The sequence below is a fragment of the Phyllosticta citriasiana genome (assembly GCF_038021145.1).
Source record: "Phyllosticta citriasiana strain CBS 120426 chromosome Unknown IWZ02scaffold_1, whole genome shotgun sequence".
In the NCBI taxonomy this organism is placed as follows: Eukaryota; Fungi; Ascomycota; class Dothideomycetes; order Botryosphaeriales; family Phyllostictaceae; genus Phyllosticta; species Phyllosticta citriasiana.
The window spans coordinates 1,013,387-1,033,916 of NW_027117278.1; the positions used below are offsets into that span (position 1 = coordinate 1,013,387).

Here is a 20,530-nt window from a genome sequence, read left to right on the forward strand (position 1 = left end):
TTGAAAATGGCGACAATCACTGAAGCCAACCGCGCTTACTTTGAGTTGGTTTATTGCCCGAGTCTGGTTTCTTAGTTTTTAATGTTTACTACAGCAAGCAAGCATCCGAGTATGACGCGCAGCCATGGCAGAAAACCATGAACTCCATGATCAGCCGAAACATCCAGGACCGCCGTGACTGGCTCGGATTGAAAGAAAATGCCGAAAAGAAGGAAGTGCGATTTCTCGACTACGCCTGCGGGTCTGGTCAAGTATCACGCGTATGCATTCCGTCTCATTTGCAGATAGACACGATTCTTTCCATGTTTCTAATCCGGAAACAGGCGCTCTGGCCACGCATCACAGCGAGCCGCGGCATCGACCTCGCGCCCAACATGGTCCAAGTTTTCAACTCGCACGCCGAATCCACCGGCCTCACCCCTGAGCAAATGACCGCCGTGCAAGGGGACCTCCTGGCCAACGACCCTGAATCGCATCTCTCGGACCCGTCGCTGTTCAACTTCGACTTCGCAGCCGTAGGCCTCGGCTTCCACCACTTTGACGACGTGCTCGAGGCCACGAAGCGGCTCTCGGCGCGTCTCAAACCCGGCGGCGTCTTCTTCGTTGTCGATTTCGTCAGTGACCATGAGAAGGAGATCCCGCACGCTTTCAAGGGCATCATCACCATCAACGGCTTCAATGAGTCGGGTATGCGTACGCTGTTTGAGGAGGCTGGGCTTGTCGAGTTTGGCTTCAGCATCTTTGATGAGCAGGCTGAGATGTATTATGGCGGTGTGAAGCGTTGTAAGACGGTCTTCATGGCAAAGGGTACGAAGCCGCTGCAGTGAGCTTGCAACCAATTTTCATGGCTCTTTTGAGCGATTTTCTTCCGTTCAAGAATTTGTCAGAATTTCATCATGTGTAGTTTTGGGGCTTGAATGGTGATACCAAATTGTGTGTTTCTTGCAAGCGTTCCCCTTCGACTTTCGGAAGAGACAACAGGAGAGCGGGAGCTTCATTCGCCGTTCTGCTCTCAGGAGCCGTTGAGTGACTGACTACCTGATTGACTGGTCAACAAGTTATAGAGCACAGTGGAAATGCAGTTCTGCTTGCTCAATGGTTGCTAATTAGCAACACGCTCTCAGTCGACGGACGAGGTGACTTCAAATAGTCCGGATTTCGTGACACAGCAAGGCAAGGCGTATTCTTAGAGATTTTGGGATAAACTGGAAAGAAAGCAGAGCAAGGGAGGAGTAGAAATTCTCTTCTTCAAACGAACAAGGTCAAGGAATAATCAAAGCGTTCGAAAGATAGGCATACAAAGCGACTCGGCTTTTCTATCGCGAATGAGGAATGAGGCCTCGAACAGACGATGATCTATTGCTCAGGCCAGTTCTATCACAAGGTAAACTACATGACGTCGTTACTTGCATCAAAGAGTTGCATCTTCCTCATCAAATATAACTTTTGCCGCCAAACATCTACTGTCCACCAACCTGTTTCAGAATGCCCGCAAGGTTGATACTCTTGGGACGCTCAATGGGAAGACCCAGAGCGCGGTCCCAAACGAGTTGCGCAAGGGGACCGAGTCCGCGACTGACGCCAAAGGTTGCTGTGTAGTACAGGGTTTCCTTGAAACCATAGTAGTGGAAGAGAACACCGGAGGAGGAGTCGACGTTGGGGAAGGGATTTTTGGTCTGTAAGGAAGGCTGGTCAGTCTCAGGTCATACTCCATACAATTGAGTCACGAGAGGTTTGATGCAGTTTGAATCTACTTGCCTTTCCGTGCTCGGTGAGAACATCAGGAGCAACTTCAGAGTTGATTTTCACGAGCTTGAAGACGGGGTCATTGGCGATTTCTGGACGAGCAGATGCAAAGTCCATCAAAGCTTGGAAACGCGGGTCAGGCTTTCGCAGCACAGCATGTCCATAACCGGGAATGACACGTCCAGACTTGAGCGTGGTCCACAGATAGTTCTTGACGTCTTCAGGCTTGAAGTTTGCGGGAATCGATTCCTTCATCTGAAGGATCCAACGAAGAACTTCTTGCGCAGCGAGTCCGTGGAGAGGTCCCGCCAGACCTTGGAGTCCAGCGCTGTAGCTTAGGAAAGGATCGCTGAGTGCGCTTCCAACCAAGTGAGTTGCGTGTGCAGAAACATTTCCGCCTTCGTGATCACCGTGGAGGGCGAGGTAAAGCCTGAGCAAGTCCTGGAAGCCCTCATTCTCCTTTCCACCTTTGCCCAACATGGCCGCAAAATTGTATGACCAGTCCTGATCCAAGTCGACTTTGGCAGGAAGAGCACCTCCACCGCGGTATGCATTTTGGTAGATTTTGGCGGCAATGGTGGGCAGTTTGGCGAGCAAAGAGATTGAGTCGTCGAACACGGGCTCCCAGTAGTCGGCCTTGTTCATACCTTTCTCGTACATTTTGGCAAATTTGGACTCGTAATTCAGCGCAGAGACCGCACAAGCAAATTGCGTCATGGGATGCAAGTCTTTGGGAAAGTCATCCAACATCTTTTCCACAAACTTGGGAATTGACGCCTTCTCGGCAAGTTCGCGGGAAAGCTGCCGCACCTGAGCCGTGGACGGAACCTCTCCAGTCAGGAGAAGCCAAAACATGGCCTCGGGCAACATTTCTGTGCCGCTGGTCCCCTTGGGCAGCTCTTTCTGGCAGTCTTTGATGGTGCGTCCGTGAAAACGGATGCCTTCGTTAGGATCAAGGACAGAGCCTTCCCAGACCATAGCCTTCAGACCCCTAAATCCTCTTAGCTTCCTTTGTTGAATATAGGTGCCGGAAAGCGTACCTCATACCACCCAGAGTGTTTTCCACCTTGACATCGCCGAGTTTCTTGTCTGCATGAGCCTTGACTTGCTTCAACAGCTCCCGCTTCTCGGGAATAACCCTTTTCAATGTTGCCTTGAGGTCTTGTTCGGAAGAAGAGGCATAGGTGCGCGTTTGATCGATGGTTTGGACTGCAGGGTGGAGTGAGCGAGGCGTGATGCGGCGTGGGAATGGTGGATAGTACCAGTGTGGATGGGTTGAACCACTGACGGCTGCTAGTATGTCAGGCTGACTGATTGGTTGTAACATGGCTTGCGAGACTTACTCGAAGGCTCCTAAGGGTCCTGGAAGCTAGACGCGCTTTCAATGCCATGGTGGAGACAATGGACCGTAGCTCTTCGTGCCAAGAACAAGGTAGAGGAGCTCTAAATAGGGGTGCAGAGCTTATATGCGGAAAGATCAAGGCGCTGAAGAGAAGACCGAAGCTGTGATGTGGTCCGTCACAGAATCTTGAGATGGTAGGGCAATTGATGGTGTCGTTGGGAGCGAGGGAGAGGAGCTGTGACTGGGCCCCCCCACACGCACGTCCAGGACCCTCGGTCCAGCCAACTTCAGAGCCCCAACCGTGAGTTGCCCCTCGGCCCGCTACCCCGGCCTCCCCAGAACTATCGCCCGCCCACCGACGTCGTACCACCCACCGTCACCAAACATCCTCGGCACTCTTTGGTTCCCTTCGCCCTTTGAACCACAGTCTGGTCCCACTGCTTGCGGCGCGACCGAGCTTAAACCATCCGAACCCCAATTGCCGACTGACAGCAGTCCCTCGAGAGTCCGGCAGTGGATCCTCTATTCGCAGGGTGACCTGATCCAGCATCCCGGTCTCCAACATGCTTCGCGGCGCTTCCCGCACGCTGTCGAGGCAGACTCGCCATATTCCTCGCGCTCGAACTGCTGCAGTCCTTCGTCCATTTTCAACGTCTGTATACCGCATGACTTCTGCCCAACTTCCATCCGTTTCGCCACCAGTCTCGACCGCACTGCCCTCCGACGCGTTCCAGCTTCTTCCCGAAACAGACAAGCAAGGTCCCATTGAAGATGCTCTTTTCGATGCGCAAGTGCAGCAGGTCAAGGAATGGTGGACATCCCCGCGGTACAAGGACATCAAGAGGCCATACTCGGCCGAAGATGTCGTCAGCAAGAGGGGAGCTCTTCAACAAACATATCCAAGCTCGTTGATGGCAAGGAAACTGTTCAACTTGCTCGAGCAGCGCATAGCAGATGAAGAGCCAGTCCACACAAGTGCGTGTGCCATCTAGCACTTCCCAGAGATGAAATTTTGCATTTCGCAGGCAAGCTAATGTGATTGAAATCTTGAACAGTGGGCGCAATTGATCCAGTGCAAATGACTCAACAAGCACCGAACCAAGAAATTCTCTACGTGTCTGGCTGGGCCTGCTCTTCCGTTCTGACCACCACAAACGAGGTGTCTGCCGATTTCGGCGACTATCCATACAACACTGTGCCGAACCAAGTCCAGCGCCTTTTCAAAGCGCAACAGCTGCATGACCGCAAGCACTGGGATGCTCGGCGAAAGCTGAGCCCTGAAGAGCGCGCCAAAACTCCATACATCGATTACATGCGCCCAATCGTCGCAGACGGCGACACAGGTCACGGTGGCCTCAGTGCTGTCATGAAGCTTGCGAAGCTGTTTGCCGAGAACGGTGCTGCTGCTGTACACTTTGAGGACCAACTTCACGGCGGTAAGAAATGCGGACATCTGGCAGGCAAGGTCCTCGTTCCAATCGGCGAGCATATCAACCGTCTCGTTGCCACTCGTTTCCAATGGGACATTCTAGGCAGCGAAAACTTGGTCATTGCACGGACAGACTCGGAAAGCGGCAAGCTGCTTAGCAGTGCCATTGACGTGCGGGATCACGAATTCATCTTGGGCGTGACCGACAATGTCGAGCCTCTGGCCGAAACGCTGCAAGAAATGGAGCTCAAAGGCGCCAGTGGCGCCGAGATTGATGCGTTTGAAGCTGATTGGGTCAAGAAGCACAAGCTGTGCACATTTGACGAAGCCGTCAAGGCACACCTCGAGTCCGAAGGCGCTTCCAAACAAACCATTCTCTCATACATTGCCGAAGTCAAAAAGGACCCCAACCTCTCGCTCAGCAAGCGGCGCGCACTTGCCTCCGGTCACAGCAAAACTCCAGTCTTTTGGTCAGAAAACATTCCCCGCACACGCGAGGGATACTACCACTACCGCGCCGGCCTGCCTGCCGCAACCAAGCGCGCCATCGAATTTTCACCGTATGCCGATCTGCTCTGGCTCGAGACCAAGGAGCCTAGCGTCAAGCTGGCGGCGCACTTCGCCGGCGAAATTCATGCCAACACAACTCCAAACAAGAAGCTCGTCTACAACCTGAGTCCTAGCTTCAACTGGATGGCGCATGGCTTCTCAGAAGAGTCGCTTAAGAGCTTCATCTGGGATCTGGCTCGCCACGGCTTCGTGCTGCAGCTGATTTCGCTGGCAGGCCTGCACAGTACAGCCACCATAACGAATGAGTTGAGCAAGGCTTTCAAAGAGGATGGGATGCTGGCATATGTCAACTTGGTGCAAAAGAGGGAGAAGGAGACGGGCTGTGACGTCTTGACGCATCAGAAGTGGAGCGGTGCGAGCTACGTCGACGGCATGCTTGGTGCTGTTCAGAGCGGCAGTTCGGGCAGCAAGAGCATGGGCGAGGGAAACACCGAGACCAGTGAGTATTTCGATCCGCTTGTGTAAGACTGATACTAATAACAGCACTCGTAGACTTTTAAGCCGTCACGCACGCTATTGGTATTTTATGTACGGAATTCACGCAAGACATTGGCGTATTCCCATCTCAATCATGCCGAGATACTTCCACCTCACAGTCCATGGCGCATATATAGATGTCGAAATTAGATCTGCCGCGCTGTAAGATGGGGACTGACAGACCAATCTCACCTTTCTGTAGGTAGCTTAAGAAAACCAATTCAACTCACCCCAAAAGCAAATCGCACAATGCATTCTCGTTGGCTCTTGCCCTCCGCACACTCAACAACCCAGATCACCAGGTGAATTCCATGCGGTCCCCGATTCAAACCGATATGCTACAGGAGCCAACGACCCGCAGCTGGGATATCAACCTGTATCTCACCATCTCACGCCAGTCTCCCGTGTCTTTCTCGATACCTCAAAAATTGCATACAGAATGACGCGCGGCAGTCGAACAGCGGGATAGTTTCATCAGCAGATCTGACGGTGGAGACGACTGGGATGGTGATGGAAAGGGGAAAAGGGGATGGAGGTCTGCATGGACTGTCTTGTCCTCTTTGATCTCGTCAGAGAAGCCGCTTGGACAAAAGGATGTCAAGGAGCAGGATAGATGTGGAAAGCTAGTAGGTGATCGCTTCAGCTTTCTCAGGTTGTCATTGCAATAAGAGCATTCCTTTTCTATTCTCAGCACCGTTCATAAGCGGGTGTATCCGTGGAGCAGGTTCTGCTGAATCACGAAGCAAAGTAGACTCGACGGTTATCCGCAGAGCAGTCTGTCAGGATATTAGAGAACCGAATGGCCCCGGTCAAAGATTTCAGGTCCAGTAGAATTTGATTTCATTGTTGCATTATTCATTTCATGTTCGGCATGATTCCTCCCAATTTGATAATTTTTTGGACTTTCTAGATTTTGGAGCTGTTCCTAATGCTGGTAAAGTTAGCGTTCCTTCGCGCTGAAAATACGTCGACTAAACCGCAAGCCAAGCAAGAAGACTGATTCTCGTACCATTTTCGGCCACTCAGTCTGTCAGTAACAAAACAACCGCTTACAGGTTCTCGTGGAAGAATTCCAGGACAGTCTTGTAGCCACGGGTGTACTCGTGCCTCACACGCTCGTCACTGAGGTCGGAGCTGCAGGAGCGGTCAGCGCCTGTCAGTGAATGGTTAGATATGTCCTCACCGAGCAGCCATGAAGCCGTGAATTTGGTCGTTGAAGAATTCGACCTTGTTCTTGACCTTGAGGCCATCCTGCCACTGCTTGACGGCGTCCTTGTCCTCGTCCTTGGAAGGTAGCATGGCGATGGGGATCGTGATATTGGGGGCGTCCTTGGGGTCAACCATGGCCGGGTGAGCGGCAGCAGCGACCTTGAACTTGGAGCCAGAGGTCGAGACCAGGTTGACAATCTGGTGCAGTCAGCATTTCAATTACAGCCAATGAAGAAGAGATCATGTGTACCTTGCCGCCCCAGCAGAATCCAAGAATGGCCCAAGACTCGAAACCCTGCACCTTGCTGTTGATTTCTTCGACGACCTTGGGCACACGTGCTACCGTCTTGGCCGGCGCAGCGGGGCCCGCAAAGAAATCGCCAAGCTTCTTCTTCTTCTCGTCGTTGTCAGGCGGGTACCAAGAGACGTCGGCGGGGTGGCCCTCGAACCAGTCGGGCATGAAGACTTGATATTTGCGCTTCTCGTCAGACTGGGCGAGAATGTCGGCGCCTTGGAGGGTCTGAGGGAAGAAGCCGAAAATGTCCATGATGACCAAGATGGCATGCTTAGCATCGGAAGGACCGGTGTGGTCTGGGGAGCGATTAGTTTGGAAGGTCATTTTGTACAGTGCGGGGTAGTCACTGCTTGGATGCTGCGATTTGCAACAGCAATTGACGTTGGCTGGAGGTCGTACATGTTTTCAAGCCATCAATGGTGATGTATTGGCCCTTGGACTTGTAGTCGTGGCTGACGATGGGCGGAATAGAGCAGCCTGGAAGATGTCAGTATTTGTCGACAATGGTGGAGTGCGGGGTAGAGCTCACAAGCGGCAGAGTGTTGCGAAGCCATTGCGCAGGAAAATCTGAATTGGATTGGGAGAGGATCGAGTGAAGGTTTGGTGTAGCAAAGGGGCGGACGGAATTGGAGCGACTGGCAAAGACGGCGGGAAGAGGAGTTGAGGAGGGAGCGCATTTTGAAGGACTCCAGGTCATATGCAGCTAAGGTAGATGGAGGTTCCGGGAGCTGCCATTTGAGGCAGGCCCCACAATCCCGTGACGTCATCAGTCGGACCATTCAACGCCGGAAGTTGATATATGATGGCACAGCCAGCATTTGAGAATAAAATTGTGAGGCATCTGGGTACCTTAGGTACATCGGATGGGTGTGGCTCAATTGGCTGTACACGTCATGCTGGCCGTTGATGCGAACTGACGAATCCAGATCTGTCCTCGCAATGTTGTTATTCTAAGCGCCAGGATTTCTTCGACAAGATAGCCGGCTCATTTCCTCAAAGAAAGGCTGACAAGCAGCGCCACCTGCAGTATACATAGCTATTTAACTGCAATACCTGCTGTGGCGTCCTCGACCCCAAAAAGGTGGTGTTGACCGGCCACGACATCAACACAGAACCTCGAGTCAGTCGCTTCCATCGACCCCCGGCCCTTGAATCAACCGTCTCATTCGCACTGCATGTGTTTTCGACAAATATAATGCCATCACGACCGTGCGAAGCAGCAAGACGGACTACCATCTTCGCTACGTCTTCGAAGAGGTCCTTCTCCATTATCTGCCGTCATCATGGTCCGTTCAACGTCAAGGCTGAGCAACATGTTCGACCGCCACGGAAAGCAGATTCGGATGCGCTCAAAATCCGCTCAACGCCAGAAGTAACATCTCCGATTTGGCATATTCCTCCATTCCAGTTTTCCAGAATCAAGCTTCCAGATGGACCAAAACCAAAACTTTCTCTCTCGTACGCGCGCAACAAGGCGCCAACCCTCTTTCACAACCACTACGAAGCCGCATACAAGCTTGGATACGTCGGGAACGAGATCTTGGCCAATACCGAACATCCGCTACACATTCGGTTGAGAAGAAAGTACGATGCTAGAGAGAAGGGCTGTCTCTGGTGGGCTGCGACCATGTTCGTGAAGTCCTCGCCCAAGCGCTTTATCAGGGACGAGATGAACCGTCATCTGAGGGCGGCCTTCAGAGCAGCATTGGCGGAACGAGGCTTGGATGAACACGGTCGAAAGGTCGTGAATGGCAAGGCCGAATCGCTGGGAGCCATTCAAGGCACATTTAGAATGGTTGGAAAGCCAGAAATGTTCAGAGCAAAGCCCGAGGATCTGAAAAAGGAAGCCTTGTGGGCAGTGGATGCGTTGCTCCAAATGTTTGAAAATCGAAGTGACAGGCCGCAGACTCAGCGTCAGTCCCGGCCTCGTCAAAGCCATAGACGAAATCCATAATGTGCTCTCAGAAGCAAACATGTGTCGTATTGTAGATCAGGATGCGATGCTTAGTAACGGTCGCTCGGGATGGCAGGGAAGTGCGGCGGGTAACTGGCCACTTGACTTCCAACTCACAACCACCATCCAACGCAACTGGAGAGGCGGTGTCAGAGGACGCGCAACGCTTACCTATCCGTCATATTCATACCCGGAGACGACGGCTTCGACTGCACTTGGCGGGCTGTGCGCTGCGTCGAATACTGACGCCTGCGGAACCCCGACCAGCCCCGAGTCGCCTACGCCCCTCTCTCCTGCTGATGACGCAGGACCTCAAATTACCACCTACACCGCACCGCTGCCCAACCACCAGCTCTTCACATCGGCTCTCCTGAACGCCCTCGTTCGGCCGTCTTCACCATGCCCTCTATCCTGTCTGATGAGGACAAGCAAACGGTCAAGCGGACGGTGCCAAAGGCCGCCAACAAGATCCACGCCGTTGCTGTCGCAAAGCTCTACATTGCCTATCCAAACAGGCAGCGATGGACCTACACGGGGTTGCAAGGTGCCGCTGTGCTGGCCAACGACTTGGTCGGAAACACCTTTTGGATCAAGCTGGTAGACATATCGGTGAGTAGATAGACATCAGCTGGACCCTTGGCTCTTCAGGGACAGACTGCTAACTCGCCCCTAGCCACTGAATAGAGGCGTGATATGGGACCAAGAAATCTTCGATACTTTTCAGTACAATCAAGACCGGACGTTCTTCCACACTTTTGAGCTCGAGGAGTGTATGGCGGGCCTATCCTTTGCCGACGAGAAGGAGGCGAAACAGTTCAAAAAGAAGATGGACGAGCGCGAGAAAAATGCCCACAAGAATACCAAGAATAAACCTTTTGCGCTTGCTGCTGGCAGCTCCATGGCACAGGCCACCAATGGCAAAGACCACGGACATGGCTTACTCGGCAGCATTACTGGCAGCCTGTTTGGCCACAAACACTCCCATCAGCAACCTGCCAGCCACTCGATCATTCCACCCAAGGACTTGAACATTCACTCTCCCGCGGCTACGAGTCAATCGAGTCCAAACCAGAGTGGCCGCAACTCTGCAATCGACACCGCCGACCCATCTTGGCAGCCGTTGCTGCAAGAGCTCCTTGAAATGGGCATTACCGAGGAACAAATTGAAGAGAATGCCGACTTTATCAAAATGTATATTGAGCAAAAAAAGGCTGGCGCGGCTGCGGAGCAAGAGCGCAAGTCTAGGGTTCCCCCGCCACCACCACCTGGAGCGCCTCCAGCCGGCAAATTGAGCCCTCAGAACACGGGAAGCACTTCAGCTTCACGCAGAGGTCCTCCTCCTGCTCCGCCGCCAGCTCGAAGACGCGGTGCAGCTCCTACAATGCGGCACGCTTCACCATCCCCTCCGCCCGCGCCATCGCCTCCCCAGCCCAGATTCAAAGCTCCTCCACCTATCGCAGACGCTGGCAAATTCGCGAACAGTGCTCCTCCCCCTCCCGCAAGGGCTCGCGCTTCTTCCAACAGTGCGGCGGCTCCTGGTCCTCCCCCGCCGCCACGTCCTCCAAAGTCACCAAGCCAGGACGAACCAGAGCACAAGTTTGGCGTGCCGCCTCCGTTTACCGGCCAGAGATCAGTATCAAACCCTGTCCCACCGCCTCCACCAGCTCGTGGGCCCGTTCCTCCGCCCCCGCCGCGCGAAACTCCAACTCCATCTCTTCCGCCACCACTTCCTCCAAAAACGCCAGAAGTGCCGCCATCACCAGCTGCTATTCCGCCGCCGCCGCCGCCGCCGCCGCCGCCGCCGCCTCCGCCCCCTCAGACGAGCGCAACTCCGCCAGCTCCTCCCTCATTGCCGCCATCCGCGTCTCGTCCAGTGCCGGTTCCACCATCTACATCGAATCTGCCACCTCCTCCAGCGCCGCCGCCACCACCTGTGCCGCCGAGCAATGTGGCTTCACCCCCGCCGCCAGCGCCTCCAATGCCGCCGCCCGCCCCATCTGGAGCTGCTCCTCCGCCCCCGCCGCTCCCACCATCAACGCCATCTGCAAACGCTCCGCCCCCTCCGCCACCCCCGCCAATGCCATCGAATTCTGGCGCTCCTCCAGCTCCTCCGCCGCCGCCAGGAGGCCCGCCAGCGTCCGCGCCGCTCAAGTTGCCTTCTGGCGGTGGTGGCAGAGACAACCTGTTGGCAGATATTCGTGGCGGTGCGAAACTCAGAAAAGTTTCCGATTCAGAAAAGAGGGATCGAAGTGGAGCATTGGTGCCTGGCGGAGAAAAGCCTGCTGGTGGTGCTCCAGGTGGTGGTGCTCCAGCAGGGGGTGCAGATGGTGGATTGGCTGGAGCTTTGGCGAGCGCCTTGGCTGCGAGGAAGAGCAAAGTCAGCCACAGTGGTAAGCACTCTTTTGTTAGGGTCAGATTTTTTCATTTGGCTAATTTTTGATAGATGACGAGGACGAAGACGACTGGTGAAAGAATCGCGCGTGGTCCAGATATCTATCGCAGCAATGCCAGCAGGAAAGACTTTTGCCTGCTCTGGCCCGCATGCCGTGGTGCGAATCAAACTTCTGTGCGATATATTCCGATGGGATTGGAAAAGCGATGATTTGTTCATAACACGGGGACAGGTCGCGAGCCACGTCCGTTATGGTCAGTAGGAGCTTTGATCAGCGTTGCAGCTAACGGAGTTAAGACCTCTGACAAGAGCAACCCGTGTGGGTCTAAGGTCTACAATCGCTCAGACCAACTTCACTTACATTTTAGACTGCTAGCGTGAATACAAAACTTTCGCTCCGTTTCTTGCTTGGTCGTTGGAAGGCCATTGAGAACCTCCGTAAATTCAAGTCCCCAACTGAACTTCAAGTATGGTCCAGCTCAACACCTCAACAACCTTATCGCTGTATTTATTAGCGATGTCCTGCAACCATGTTCTCAGGTCCGCCCATGCTCTCTTCACCTTGGTCATACTTTTCTGTTGACACAACACGATCCATCAAAAATCTACTCCTTCACGATGTCAACTATCAAGCCCCAGTATATCCCTGCCCCCTCCGTGCCGAATGGGCAATCCGATTCCCACGAGTCTATCAACGCTCGTGGCAACAATTTTCCCGTCAAGATGCAACTCTTCGACCTTCCCGTGGAGTTGATACTGGACATTGCCGACTACCTGCCCCCGTATCGCAAGGCCTGTCTCGCACTGACCTGCGGGCGCGCAAGAGACATTTTCAAAAAGAGAATCGGCGAGCTCAGCAGGCGCCAGAGACAACAATTTCTCCTCGTCCTCCAAAAGGAACTCCCGGCCAAAATCATCTGCCAGCACCACTTGCGCCTGGTCAACTTCTGCCGCGATCCACGAGTGGATCCCAGCCACCCGCGCTCTATAATGCAATTGAGCACTGCGTTTCTCTTCACCCTGGAGCGCTGCAACATCACGGCCTGTGTTCCCGTGCCCTCGATCAATGCGCCCAAGTTCCTCCTGAGTTACGAACACATTCAGAGAGTGATGCTGCGGCATCATTACGGTCCAGGTTATGGCAAGTCCCTGTACAGTCTATCACACGACAGCCAGATCTCCTTCGACGGCGCATTCCAAGGAACCACCTGCGCCATCAGCATCCGCTTCTGCATCCTGGAAAACCAGCTCTACATGCACGGGTCGTACGACTTCAGCGGCGTCCACCTCATGCGCCTGCTAGCCTTCTCGCGCCACCACTTCGACATCTGCCCGCACCTCTACCTCGACCACAACCGCCGCCCGTACATCGGCGGGCAGCGCAGGGCCGTCCGTCTCCCAAACTCGCTCTGTCGCGTCTTCGACGACGTCTGCTACTGCACCGTCAACGGGTCGTTCGACCCGCGCTGGCGGCTGCTGGTGCGCGCGCCCCGTGGCAACAAGAGCAACAAAAACGCCTGCAGCAGCTACTACGTCGCACCGCCCACGCCGTGCCGGCACTGCGCTACCGACCTCAAGATGCGCTTCGTCGACACGAGCGGCGCCGGCGTGCTGCGGCAGAGGCTCGAGGTCCATTTCTGGCGCTGTCTGGGTGCCGGTGCGATCGAGGAATTGGATATCGCGTGGCGCATCGGCTCGCTGAATGAGAAGACGCGGAGTGGTGATGTGGTGGAGTGGATTCCGGGAGCGACGCTTCGGTGGTTGCGTGGGGAGGATTCGGCGGGGAGGTTTGGTCGTGGGGCGACGGAGTCGTGGGATTTGCCTGGTGCTCCTGAGAGAGAGAGAGTGAGTGAGTGAGGGAGGGAGGAGGGGGCAGTCTGAGGTGGAGGTTGTTGGGCCAATGGGATTTGTACATACATGGGCACTGTCCTCTTTTCGAAGGTTTAATTCTGTTCTTTCTCTCCTTCGTTCCACACCTGTGGTGGCGAATGACTGGACGCTGCGCGTATGTATGTACGTACAACCAAGTCACTGTCTCGCGTCCAAACGCAACCGAACCTCATCAACCACCCATCAAGTTCATCAAATGCGCTCAGTTGATACTTATTTCGCGCCTCGTCGTCCTCAAATTCTGTCCCTCATGGTCACGAAATGGCATTAAGCCACAATTTTCATGCCAGGGTTACTCGCTCTACTGGCAATAACATAGCTCTCATATACCTCCAATTCACATTGACTCTGTGAGTCGCTTTAACTTTTGTGATGAAGAGAAAATGCCTGCATTCCTGCTAAAGAGAGGGCAAAGCAGTTGTAGTTATGAGTATGCATATTCAGCAGCATCAACTGAGCAGCGATCTGAGAGTGAGCTGCCGGGACCTAACAAAGGAAAATGCTGAAGTCGAACCCAGCATTTCCCAACGCCACATCTCTCTCGAGGGTGACGAGCTTTGTTCTGCCAGGCACACCCACCTTTGTCAGATTCTCCCGTTGCGGACGCACATCGTCGCTCTTTGTTGAAGCAACACCATGTCAAAGATGCATTCAACTGCAAGGAACTCGTCTTCTTGCCTTTGCCTTTGCTCGCCACTTCAACAAAACCGTCTCGGGTAAATCTTTCCAGGCAATCCATCATACACCATGGCGTCCCGTCGAACGTCAACACGGTCCTTCACCTCAAAGCTCAACTCAGAGCCCAGCAGCTACCAAAGCGGCGTCTGGGAGGGCCGAATCAGCCACGGAAGCAGCAGCAGCAGCAGCAGTAGCATCAGTGAAGCAGCACTACCACCGCAATACATGCCGAGTCCCATCCCAGAGACCCCCAACGGCCAGCCCAAACGACACAAGAAACCGCGTCGCCCCCGTCGTCCCTCCCTCATAAGCGCACCCCTCGGCACCTTCGCCCTCATCCCGCAACTCATCGCCCTCGGCCTCGTCTTCAGCGCGCTAATGGGCAAACTTTTGCTCGATTACTTCGGCACGCCATCGGACTCCATCACGCCCGCGCCCGCCGACTTCGGCTGGATCGAATACATCCCGCACGCCCGCGTCAGCGTCGCGCGCTTTAGCAGCGCGGCCACCGCGCAGAAAGGTGGTGACGAGGACGTCGCGTTTGCGCTGGCCAGCCCGCGCCATTTCGGCTTTGCGCGCGCCGCGTGGCGCGTTTTTGGCGCCGTCGATGCGAATGCCAATTGGACGGATCCGCGCAAGACGCAGCCGACGGAGCGCGAGTCGTTTGCGTGTCGCGAGAGGTTGCGCGCCGAGTACGCGCGGTTGGCGGGGATATGGAGTCCGTTGCGCGCCGAGTACGTCAATCGTACCATCAGCAGTTACGAGAAGCGCATGGAGCATGTGAGACCTGTGTTGGGCGGCTTGACGGGTGAGCAGTTGCGCGTTGTTGATAGCGTGCTGAGGACGGCGTATCGTGATGCGCTTTTTTCGTGTATGACGCTGGTGTATAAGAGACGGTATTTGGCCATATTTGAGATTAGTCAGGTGCCGGATAGTGAGTATTACTTTCCGTTTGCTGGGAGTGAGGGTGATGTTGTTGAGGAAAGAAAGGAACCGGTTCCTACGAACGATGCGAAGGTTGTTGGGGACGAGAAGAGTGTTGATGGGGGATAATGCGACTGTCTGAAAAGATGACAAGGCTGACGGGGACAATGCCACATCAGAGATGGGGACCCAGACGCAAGGAGGAGTTGCAAAAGGAGCTCGGATACAAGACGACTTGTTTGGCCAGTTGATGAGATGGATTATAGATGGTGGTTTGCGTTGGTTGGAAAATTGCGCTCGAAAAGCTTCTTTGCTCGGGATTCCCCTTTTCTCTTTCTGCTTGGGCGTATATTGTCCCCTCTGTATCTGATTCCAGACTGTTCCTGTACGCGTTTAGTTTGAAAGCTCGAATTCTGGAGCGAAAAGAGATCACAAATCCAACCATTTGCCTACTTTTGGGGACCACAAGAACGGGTGACATGCTCTTTCACCAAAAGCCTTTCCGCCAGACAGGCCCACGTCAGATACTCTCGACCAGAAACTCGATCTGGCCGTGCTTCATCCTCGACTGCTTAGCTTCTCGCACTTCTGCTGACCCTTGCAACAAGCGCCTCCTCCTCAAATTCGCTCAGTCTCGCCTCCAGCTTCAAATTCTCCGTCTCAAACTTACGCTCTCTCAGTTTGCACGCGTTCTCTTTCAGCCGCACCCTCCTCTTCAACAGCACTAAAACGCCGTCGCAACTCCACATTCTCGGCCTGCAAGCGTTCGGTCTCAGCGCAAGGACGCTGCTCCGCAGCTTGCAGCTGCTGACGCAAATTCTGCATCTCAGAACGATATCGAAAAATCGTCGCGAGCAGGCCTTCGTTCTCAACGACCAGAGCTTGCGCGGCCGCAGCGTCTGCCGGCGCCGGCGCCAGACGAGGCGTGCCAAAAAGACGGGACAATCCGCGCGTCGTAGACAACTAGACCATCATCGTCGTATGTATCATCTCGATCGCCAGCATCGCTAATGCTGCTAGACGGAGGCCCAGTAGGCGTAGCGTGCGGCGTCTTTTATTGGGTAAGAGAGGCCCACCCGCCGAGGACGAGACGGGCTGTCGTTGCAGCTGTCTGTCATCGAGTTGCTAGGATTTGCAGATGCGCTTGGTGGCATTGTGGTGTTCAGGAGTAGTTTTGATGTTGGAGAGGGAAAGTTTGGGGAGACGCGTCACTAGATTATGCACGCGATGCGCTAACCGCATGAGGAAGACGCTCATCCCTTGCGGGCATTTGCTTGGTTATGTTTGCAACTGGTCTACCTTTTTGTTTTTACCATCACTTCATCGTCGCTGAGAGACGCGGCAAGACACTGAAAAGTGACTTAGGCCTCTTAAAAGCTTCCAATGCTTGTTCCATATCTCCGTAATCTCTTTTGACAGCCATTGCACGGCGGCCACAGTTTAGTCTACAAAATGACCTCCAAAAACAAACAGCTCGCCTTTCCGCTGATCCATGGTATCAATCTGGCAGACACGCGTTCCGAACGACGAAGATTCGAAAATCCAGCAACGCCAAACCAGATAATTACGATGTGACGATTTCCTGTGATGCGGACTACCACCCAAATCTCTCCCCATGAAACCAGATACCCTGCGCTCCAGTCCCCTTGTGCACAGCGCGCTCATCACTGAGCCGGACCACGCTGTCTCGGCAGTCATGGACCAGTCCGATCGGTCCACACGCCACGACGGCCGTCTCGCCGAGCGCCTGCTCGAGACACTTGCGAGTGATACTGCGCAGATGCGGTCGGCCAGCTAAAACGTGGATTGAAGGGTGCAGCGAAGTAGCGTTGGCATTGTTGGCCGGCGACGAAGGTGAGGGAGAGGTCATTAGAGGGGTGCAAGGGGGTGGTGATGAGGGAGGGGACGGGGCATTTGTAGGATTTTCAATGCCGCTGTTGACAGGAGCATTAAGATTACGGGATTTATTGCTGTCAGGGTTGGCGCCGCAAGTGCAGTTGAGATTAGCGGCTGAAATGGCATCCTCATCTTCGACTGTTGCGGTACAGCAGCAAGTGTAGCCAGGATACGCCTGAGCATTCTTTTCATCGCTTTCGCCAAGTGTGGACGCGTTGCTGTCGTCCACTTCGTTCTCGCTGTACCTGTCGCCAGAAGCGCGCTTCTTCTCATCCAAAAAGGGGCCGGTGACTGTGTTGGGCGATTGGAACTGCTCCTGAACAACGCTACTGGGCCTGGCAGTTGTCGACTGCGATTTGTGCTCTTCCGTAAAGCTTGGGTCGCATGTGACGTAGACGCTAGATTCCACGTCGACGTCAACGCCCAACGAGCGCAGATGCGCAACCTGCTCCTGGACGTGCGAGAGTTGCGACGCAAACCAACTTAGCTGCCCGCGCGACTTGACTACCCAAACCAGACGGACTCGGCGTGTCGCAATGGCGCCGACGGGCTGTGAGAAGAGCCCGGAACGTTTGTGCGGAATGGAATCGGCTCGGGTCTGCCAATGCGCAACTAGATCCCGCAGCAAAGGCATAATGAACGTCGCACCGGTGCTGCCTGCAAATAAAGCAACGCTATCAAACTGACGCAGGGGCCTGATCTGGCCGTATGGTCCGTCGATGGTGACTGCTTTGGTCGTCTTGGCGGCGGATGCTGCATTAGCTGGCAGCATGTCCACTTTTTCGGCATGTGCCAAGAAGCGCTTCGTGGCACCATTTTCGGATTTGATGTAGAACTCCATTTGCTTGTCGCCTGGAATTGATGCAATGGAAAATGGGTGGCTCTGAAGAGGAACGACCGAGTGGCATGAGAGAAATACGTGTTGTCCGGGGTTCCAAGAAATTGGGGGGTTCTTGATGGTCATGCGGGTGGTGTTGTGAGGTAGGGACGTGAACTCGGCTTTACATGCCCAGATACCAGACATGTCGCCATTGCGTCGCGGCTTGGGATGGAAGAAGGAAACGTTGGTGTAGAGCATCCAAGCGGCCCGTACGAAGCGGTCAAAGCAAACAAGCGCGACCGGAATCCAGACATATACGCGGACGTACATGGGCCAAGAGCTAACGTGTTTGTAGACAAAAGCAAGGAAGATGGCGAACGAAACTAGATGCTGAATCACAAAAACTTCGTAGCGCCAGCCACGGATTGGCGCGGCGGAGCTGAAGGTGATCCATAGGAGCAGGCACCAGGAAATCAAGCCGTGTTGTGTGATGGAGTCTGTGCGGACCTTCTCGCCAATATAGTTGTATGGAGCCCAGTCACCGAACCAGTATCCCATGTGGATCGTGACGGTGAGAAGTAGGGTCCGGGACACCCATCGGTGGAGCCAGTTTAGGCGCTCGTAGCTCGAGCCAGTCAGCCAGCCGATAATGTTGTTTTTGCCAGCCAGCAAAAAGATCAGAGGCAGCTGCGCCACAGACATGCAGCCGGTGCGGTAGCCGACATCTTCGAAGGACCATTGGTCACTTAGGTTGAAACCATAGAAGCACAGTACTAGAAGCGTCGCTGCGTTGGCCAAGACCAGAAAAGTGTTGCCGACGGTCGGCAGGCGCAAGCGGAAGCCGCGGACAAGCAATGGTGCAAATGTTGAATTGGTCGCTTCTCGAAGGATTGCTGTTGCAGTTGCGTTGATTCGTGAGGGCAAAGACTTTGGTTTTGCAGGAGTCGGGTCACCGCGCTGGGCGGCCCACAACCTACATGATGTCAGTTCATGCGGATCCAGCGGGAGATGCGCGCATGTACCCACCTCTGCCGGTAGATCACGTAGTTGGTAATGTTTACGAGCGTCGCTGCTGCGATAAACGCGCCCACGACGGCCCAATACATTTTTTGAAAAAACTGAAGCGACGGCAAACCGCTAGGGCTGGACGAGGACATGCCGCCCATTCCGCCCATGTCCATGCTGGACATGTCATGCCTTCTGATCTTCATCGCGAGTGGCTAGACCAGGCGGCTGGCGTTTTGGGAATTGCAAAGTCGCTTTTTGCGACACGATCATGCCATCAAGTTTCGGCGCGGCGTTTGGGCGGAATGGGTTGGAGTTGAGGCTGCTCGAGGGGTAGTAGTCGCGTAGTCGCGTAGTCGCGTAGTCGCAGCGAGCGGAGATACAGACGGACGAGTGCAGGGCTGAGCGGGAGGGCGAATGCAACGCTATGTAGGCCAGCCGAAGAGGGCTGAGGATGTGGGTGGGATACAGTGCGTGTCCAAAGCGGGAGGGTAGAGGAGGTGGTGGTGGATGCAGCGGGCCAATGGCGAACCAGGAGTGCCCTCGTTACTAAGAACTGCCTCAAACTCACGCCCTGGGCTGCTTCAGAAGCCACAACTCCAGACAATCAATCAACCTTGGGCTGCGCCTCTTTTTCTGGCCTCTGACCTCTGACAATCTCACTTAATTGAGCACATGTGCGCAAGTTCCCCCTTGCTTCGTTCCGCATCCGCTCTTCGACACCTCTCCACAATACTTAAATCAACGCCACTGCTTCTAGATCCCATCTCTTGCCGCGGAAAAGCAGTCTGGAAACTGCGTCGTCGCTCGCGCACTGGTCAACCTCTCCCCCGAATCAATTGCTCCCTGGCCCTCTCCCGACATGTTCCGACGACACGAGGAAATGCCCGGCATGGACATGTCGAGCAGCAACATGTCCAGCAGCGACATGAGCACAATGGATGTGTCGGCAATGCGCATGACCTTCTTCGCCAGCTCCAATACGCCTCTCTACTCGGATCAATGGACGCCGCATACTGTCGGACAGTACGCGGCCACTTGCATCTTTCTGATAGCGCTGGCCTTGGCCTGGCGGGCGCTCTTTGCAGCCAAAGCCATCGTCGAGGAGCGCTGGCTGGCCCAAGCCCTCCAGCGGCGCTACGTGGTGGTGGCGGGCCAGACACCCGAGTCGGAGCGCATCAAGCAAGACGCGAGCAGCAGTCCGGGTACACTGATGGTCAACGGCGTGGAACAAAAGGTCATGGTCACACAGCAGCAAGTCAAGGGTCCTCAGCCGTGGAGATTCAGCGTCGATCTGCCCCGCGCCTTGCTTGCCACGGTGATGGCAGGAGTTGGGTGGTTGCTGTAAGTGGGGCCTGTGTCTTTTTTGAGATGTTTGCCGCTCACACTGGCACAGGATGCTCGCCATTATGACGCTCAATGTGGGATATTTCATGTCCATTCTCGGGGGCACATTCCTAGGCGAGGTGCTAGTAGGGCGCTACGTGCAGGGCATGGCGGAGCACTGACGGCGGGACGGCTTACGGGAAATGGAGTTGGGCTTGGGTTACATTCGGCATCATTTACTTTTGCTTTGCTGTACAACTATCCACTGAAGGCGAGGAGTCTGGGCCATGTTGTAATCGCAGACTGCTTCCGATGCATAGATGGAGTGAGAGAGATGGATGGACCAATTGGTAAAAGAAGAAGACAAAAAATACAGAAAAAAAAAAAAAAAAAAAAAAACCGACATCAGCGTGCCCGGCGCGAGCGCGATGGCTTCGCTTCCTAATGTGCTCAATTGCGCGCATCCCATCCTTCTTGACTACTCGACATGTCCCTGGCTTCTGTCAACACCAACCAAAGTCGCCCGTCGCCCCGGCCCGTCCAAACATCTGGAGAAGCCCTGTCGACACTGGACAAG

The 20,530-nt window shown here is 54.5% G+C and overlaps 10 protein-coding genes across 10 annotated transcripts; 7 read left to right on the forward strand and 3 right to left on the reverse strand.

The window, feature by feature from the left end:
* Positions 1-6: 6 nt before the first annotated feature.
* IWZ02DRAFT_486514 (S-adenosyl-L-methionine-dependent methyltransferase) lies at positions 7-827 on the forward strand (the record flags this gene model as incomplete). The annotated part of the gene is made up of 3 exons (XM_066769270.1): positions 7-44; positions 95-260; positions 324-827. The coding sequence occupies 3 exons, from the start codon at positions 7-9 to the stop codon at positions 825-827; spliced, it is 708 nt and encodes a 235-aa protein (XP_066626983.1).
* A 633-nt stretch (positions 828-1,460) lies between these two features.
* Positions 1,461-3,137, reverse strand: IWZ02DRAFT_466961 (citrate synthase mitochondrial precursor; the record flags this gene model as incomplete). Its single annotated transcript, XM_066768530.1, has 4 exons — positions 1,461-1,676; positions 1,759-2,737; positions 2,787-2,955; positions 3,086-3,137. The coding sequence occupies 4 exons, from the start codon at positions 3,135-3,137 to the stop codon at positions 1,461-1,463; spliced, it is 1,416 nt and encodes a 471-aa protein (XP_066626984.1).
* Positions 3,138-3,399: 262 nt separating this feature from the next.
* On the forward strand, positions 3,400-5,587 carry IWZ02DRAFT_472838 (isocitrate lyase; the record flags this gene model as incomplete). The annotated part of the gene is made up of 3 exons (XM_066768978.1): positions 3,400-4,063; positions 4,144-5,526; positions 5,571-5,587. Exons 1-3 carry the CDS (start codon positions 3,652-3,654, stop codon positions 5,585-5,587), a joined length of 1,812 nt encoding a protein of 603 aa, XP_066626985.1. The 5' UTR covers positions 3,400-3,651.
* A 786-nt stretch (positions 5,588-6,373) lies between these two features.
* Positions 6,374-7,904, reverse strand: IWZ02DRAFT_439041 (uncharacterized protein). The gene is made up of 6 exons (XM_066766752.1): positions 7,598-7,904; positions 7,468-7,545; positions 7,024-7,364; positions 6,748-6,971; positions 6,618-6,698; positions 6,374-6,495 (listed from the first exon to the last, which is right to left on the reverse strand). Exons 1-6 carry the CDS (start codon positions 7,845-7,847, stop codon positions 6,471-6,473), a joined length of 999 nt encoding a protein of 332 aa, XP_066626986.1. The 5' UTR covers positions 7,848-7,904; the 3' UTR covers positions 6,374-6,470.
* On the forward strand, positions 7,905-9,128 carry IWZ02DRAFT_439044 (uncharacterized protein). Its single transcript, XM_066766753.1, has one exon. It carries the CDS (start codon positions 8,264-8,266, stop codon positions 9,020-9,022), a length of 759 nt encoding a protein of 252 aa, XP_066626987.1. The 5' UTR covers positions 7,905-8,263; the 3' UTR covers positions 9,023-9,128.
* On the forward strand, positions 9,126-11,762 carry IWZ02DRAFT_11916 (uncharacterized protein). The gene is made up of 3 exons (XM_066761449.1): positions 9,126-9,631; positions 9,696-11,412; positions 11,466-11,762. The coding sequence occupies exons 1-3, from the start codon at positions 9,422-9,424 to the stop codon at positions 11,489-11,491; spliced, it is 1,953 nt and encodes a 650-aa protein (XP_066626988.1). The 5' UTR covers positions 9,126-9,421; the 3' UTR covers positions 11,492-11,762.
* Positions 11,748-13,578, forward strand: IWZ02DRAFT_11898 (uncharacterized protein). The gene has a single exon (XM_066761447.1). It carries the CDS (start codon positions 12,033-12,035, stop codon positions 13,269-13,271), a length of 1,239 nt encoding a protein of 412 aa, XP_066626989.1. The 5' UTR covers positions 11,748-12,032; the 3' UTR covers positions 13,272-13,578.
* A 1,405-nt stretch (positions 13,579-14,983) lies between these two features.
* On the forward strand, positions 14,984-15,839 carry IWZ02DRAFT_12047 (uncharacterized protein). The gene has a single exon (XM_066761459.1). It carries the CDS (start codon positions 15,173-15,175, stop codon positions 15,632-15,634), a length of 462 nt encoding a protein of 153 aa, XP_066626990.1. The 5' UTR covers positions 14,984-15,172; the 3' UTR covers positions 15,635-15,839.
* A 242-nt stretch (positions 15,840-16,081) lies between these two features.
* IWZ02DRAFT_478338 (ferric-chelate reductase) lies at positions 16,082-19,211 on the reverse strand. The gene is made up of 2 exons (XM_066769069.1): positions 18,649-19,211; positions 16,082-18,595 (listed from the first exon to the last, which is right to left on the reverse strand). Exons 1-2 carry the CDS (start codon positions 18,831-18,833, stop codon positions 16,501-16,503), a joined length of 2,280 nt encoding a protein of 759 aa, XP_066626991.1. The 5' UTR covers positions 18,834-19,211; the 3' UTR covers positions 16,082-16,500.
* IWZ02DRAFT_439054 (low affinity copper transporter) lies at positions 19,199-20,352 on the forward strand. Its single transcript, XM_066766754.1, has 2 exons — positions 19,199-19,969; positions 20,022-20,352. The coding sequence occupies exons 1-2, from the start codon at positions 19,490-19,492 to the stop codon at positions 20,133-20,135; spliced, it is 594 nt and encodes a 197-aa protein (XP_066626992.1). The 5' UTR covers positions 19,199-19,489; the 3' UTR covers positions 20,136-20,352.
* The last annotated feature ends 178 nt before the right edge of the window (positions 20,353-20,530 follow it).

Excerpts from the sequence above, each read along its gene's own strand:
- IWZ02DRAFT_11916 (XM_066761449.1), top strand. The coding sequence starts at position 9,422 with ATGCCCTCTATCCTGTCTGATGAGGACAAGCAAACGGTCAAGCGGACG. Across the intron at positions 9,632-9,695 it reads TCAAGCTGGTAGACATATCG|CCACTGAATAGAGGCGTGAT; the intron begins GTGAGTAGATAG and ends ACTCGCCCCTAG. Across the intron at positions 11,413-11,465 it reads GAGCAAAGTCAGCCACAGTG|ATGACGAGGACGAAGACGAC; the intron begins GTAAGCACTCTT and ends AATTTTTGATAG.
- IWZ02DRAFT_439054 (XM_066766754.1), top strand. The coding sequence starts at position 19,490 with ATGTTCCGACGACACGAGGAAATGCCCGGCATGGACATGTCGAGCAGC. Across the intron at positions 19,970-20,021 it reads TGGCAGGAGTTGGGTGGTTG|AGGATGCTCGCCATTATGAC; the intron begins CTGTAAGTGGGG and ends TCACACTGGCAC.
- IWZ02DRAFT_11898 (XM_066761447.1), top strand. The coding sequence starts at position 12,033 with ATGTCAACTATCAAGCCCCAGTATATCCCTGCCCCCTCCGTGCCGAAT.
- IWZ02DRAFT_478338 (XM_066769069.1), bottom strand. The coding sequence starts at position 18,833 with ATGAAGATCAGAAGGCATGACATGTCCAGCATGGACATGGGCGGAATG. Across the intron at positions 18,596-18,648 it reads TACGTGATCTACCGGCAGAG|GTTGTGGGCCGCCCAGCGCG; the intron begins GTGGGTACATGC and ends GACATCATGTAG.
- IWZ02DRAFT_439041 (XM_066766752.1), bottom strand. The coding sequence starts at position 7,847 with ATGGTCCGACTGATGACGTCACGGGATTGTGGGGCCTGCCTCAAATGG. Across the intron at positions 7,546-7,597 it reads TTCGCAACACTCTGCCGCTT|GCTGCTCTATTCCGCCCATC; the intron begins GTGAGCTCTACC and ends GACATCTTCCAG. Across the intron at positions 7,365-7,467 it reads CATTGATGGCTTGAAAACAT|ACCACACCGGTCCTTCCGAT; the intron begins GTACGACCTCCA and ends ATCGCTCCCCAG.
- IWZ02DRAFT_12047 (XM_066761459.1), top strand. The coding sequence starts at position 15,173 with ATGGTGGTTTGCGTTGGTTGGAAAATTGCGCTCGAAAAGCTTCTTTGC.
- IWZ02DRAFT_439044 (XM_066766753.1), top strand. The coding sequence starts at position 8,264 with ATGCCATCACGACCGTGCGAAGCAGCAAGACGGACTACCATCTTCGCT.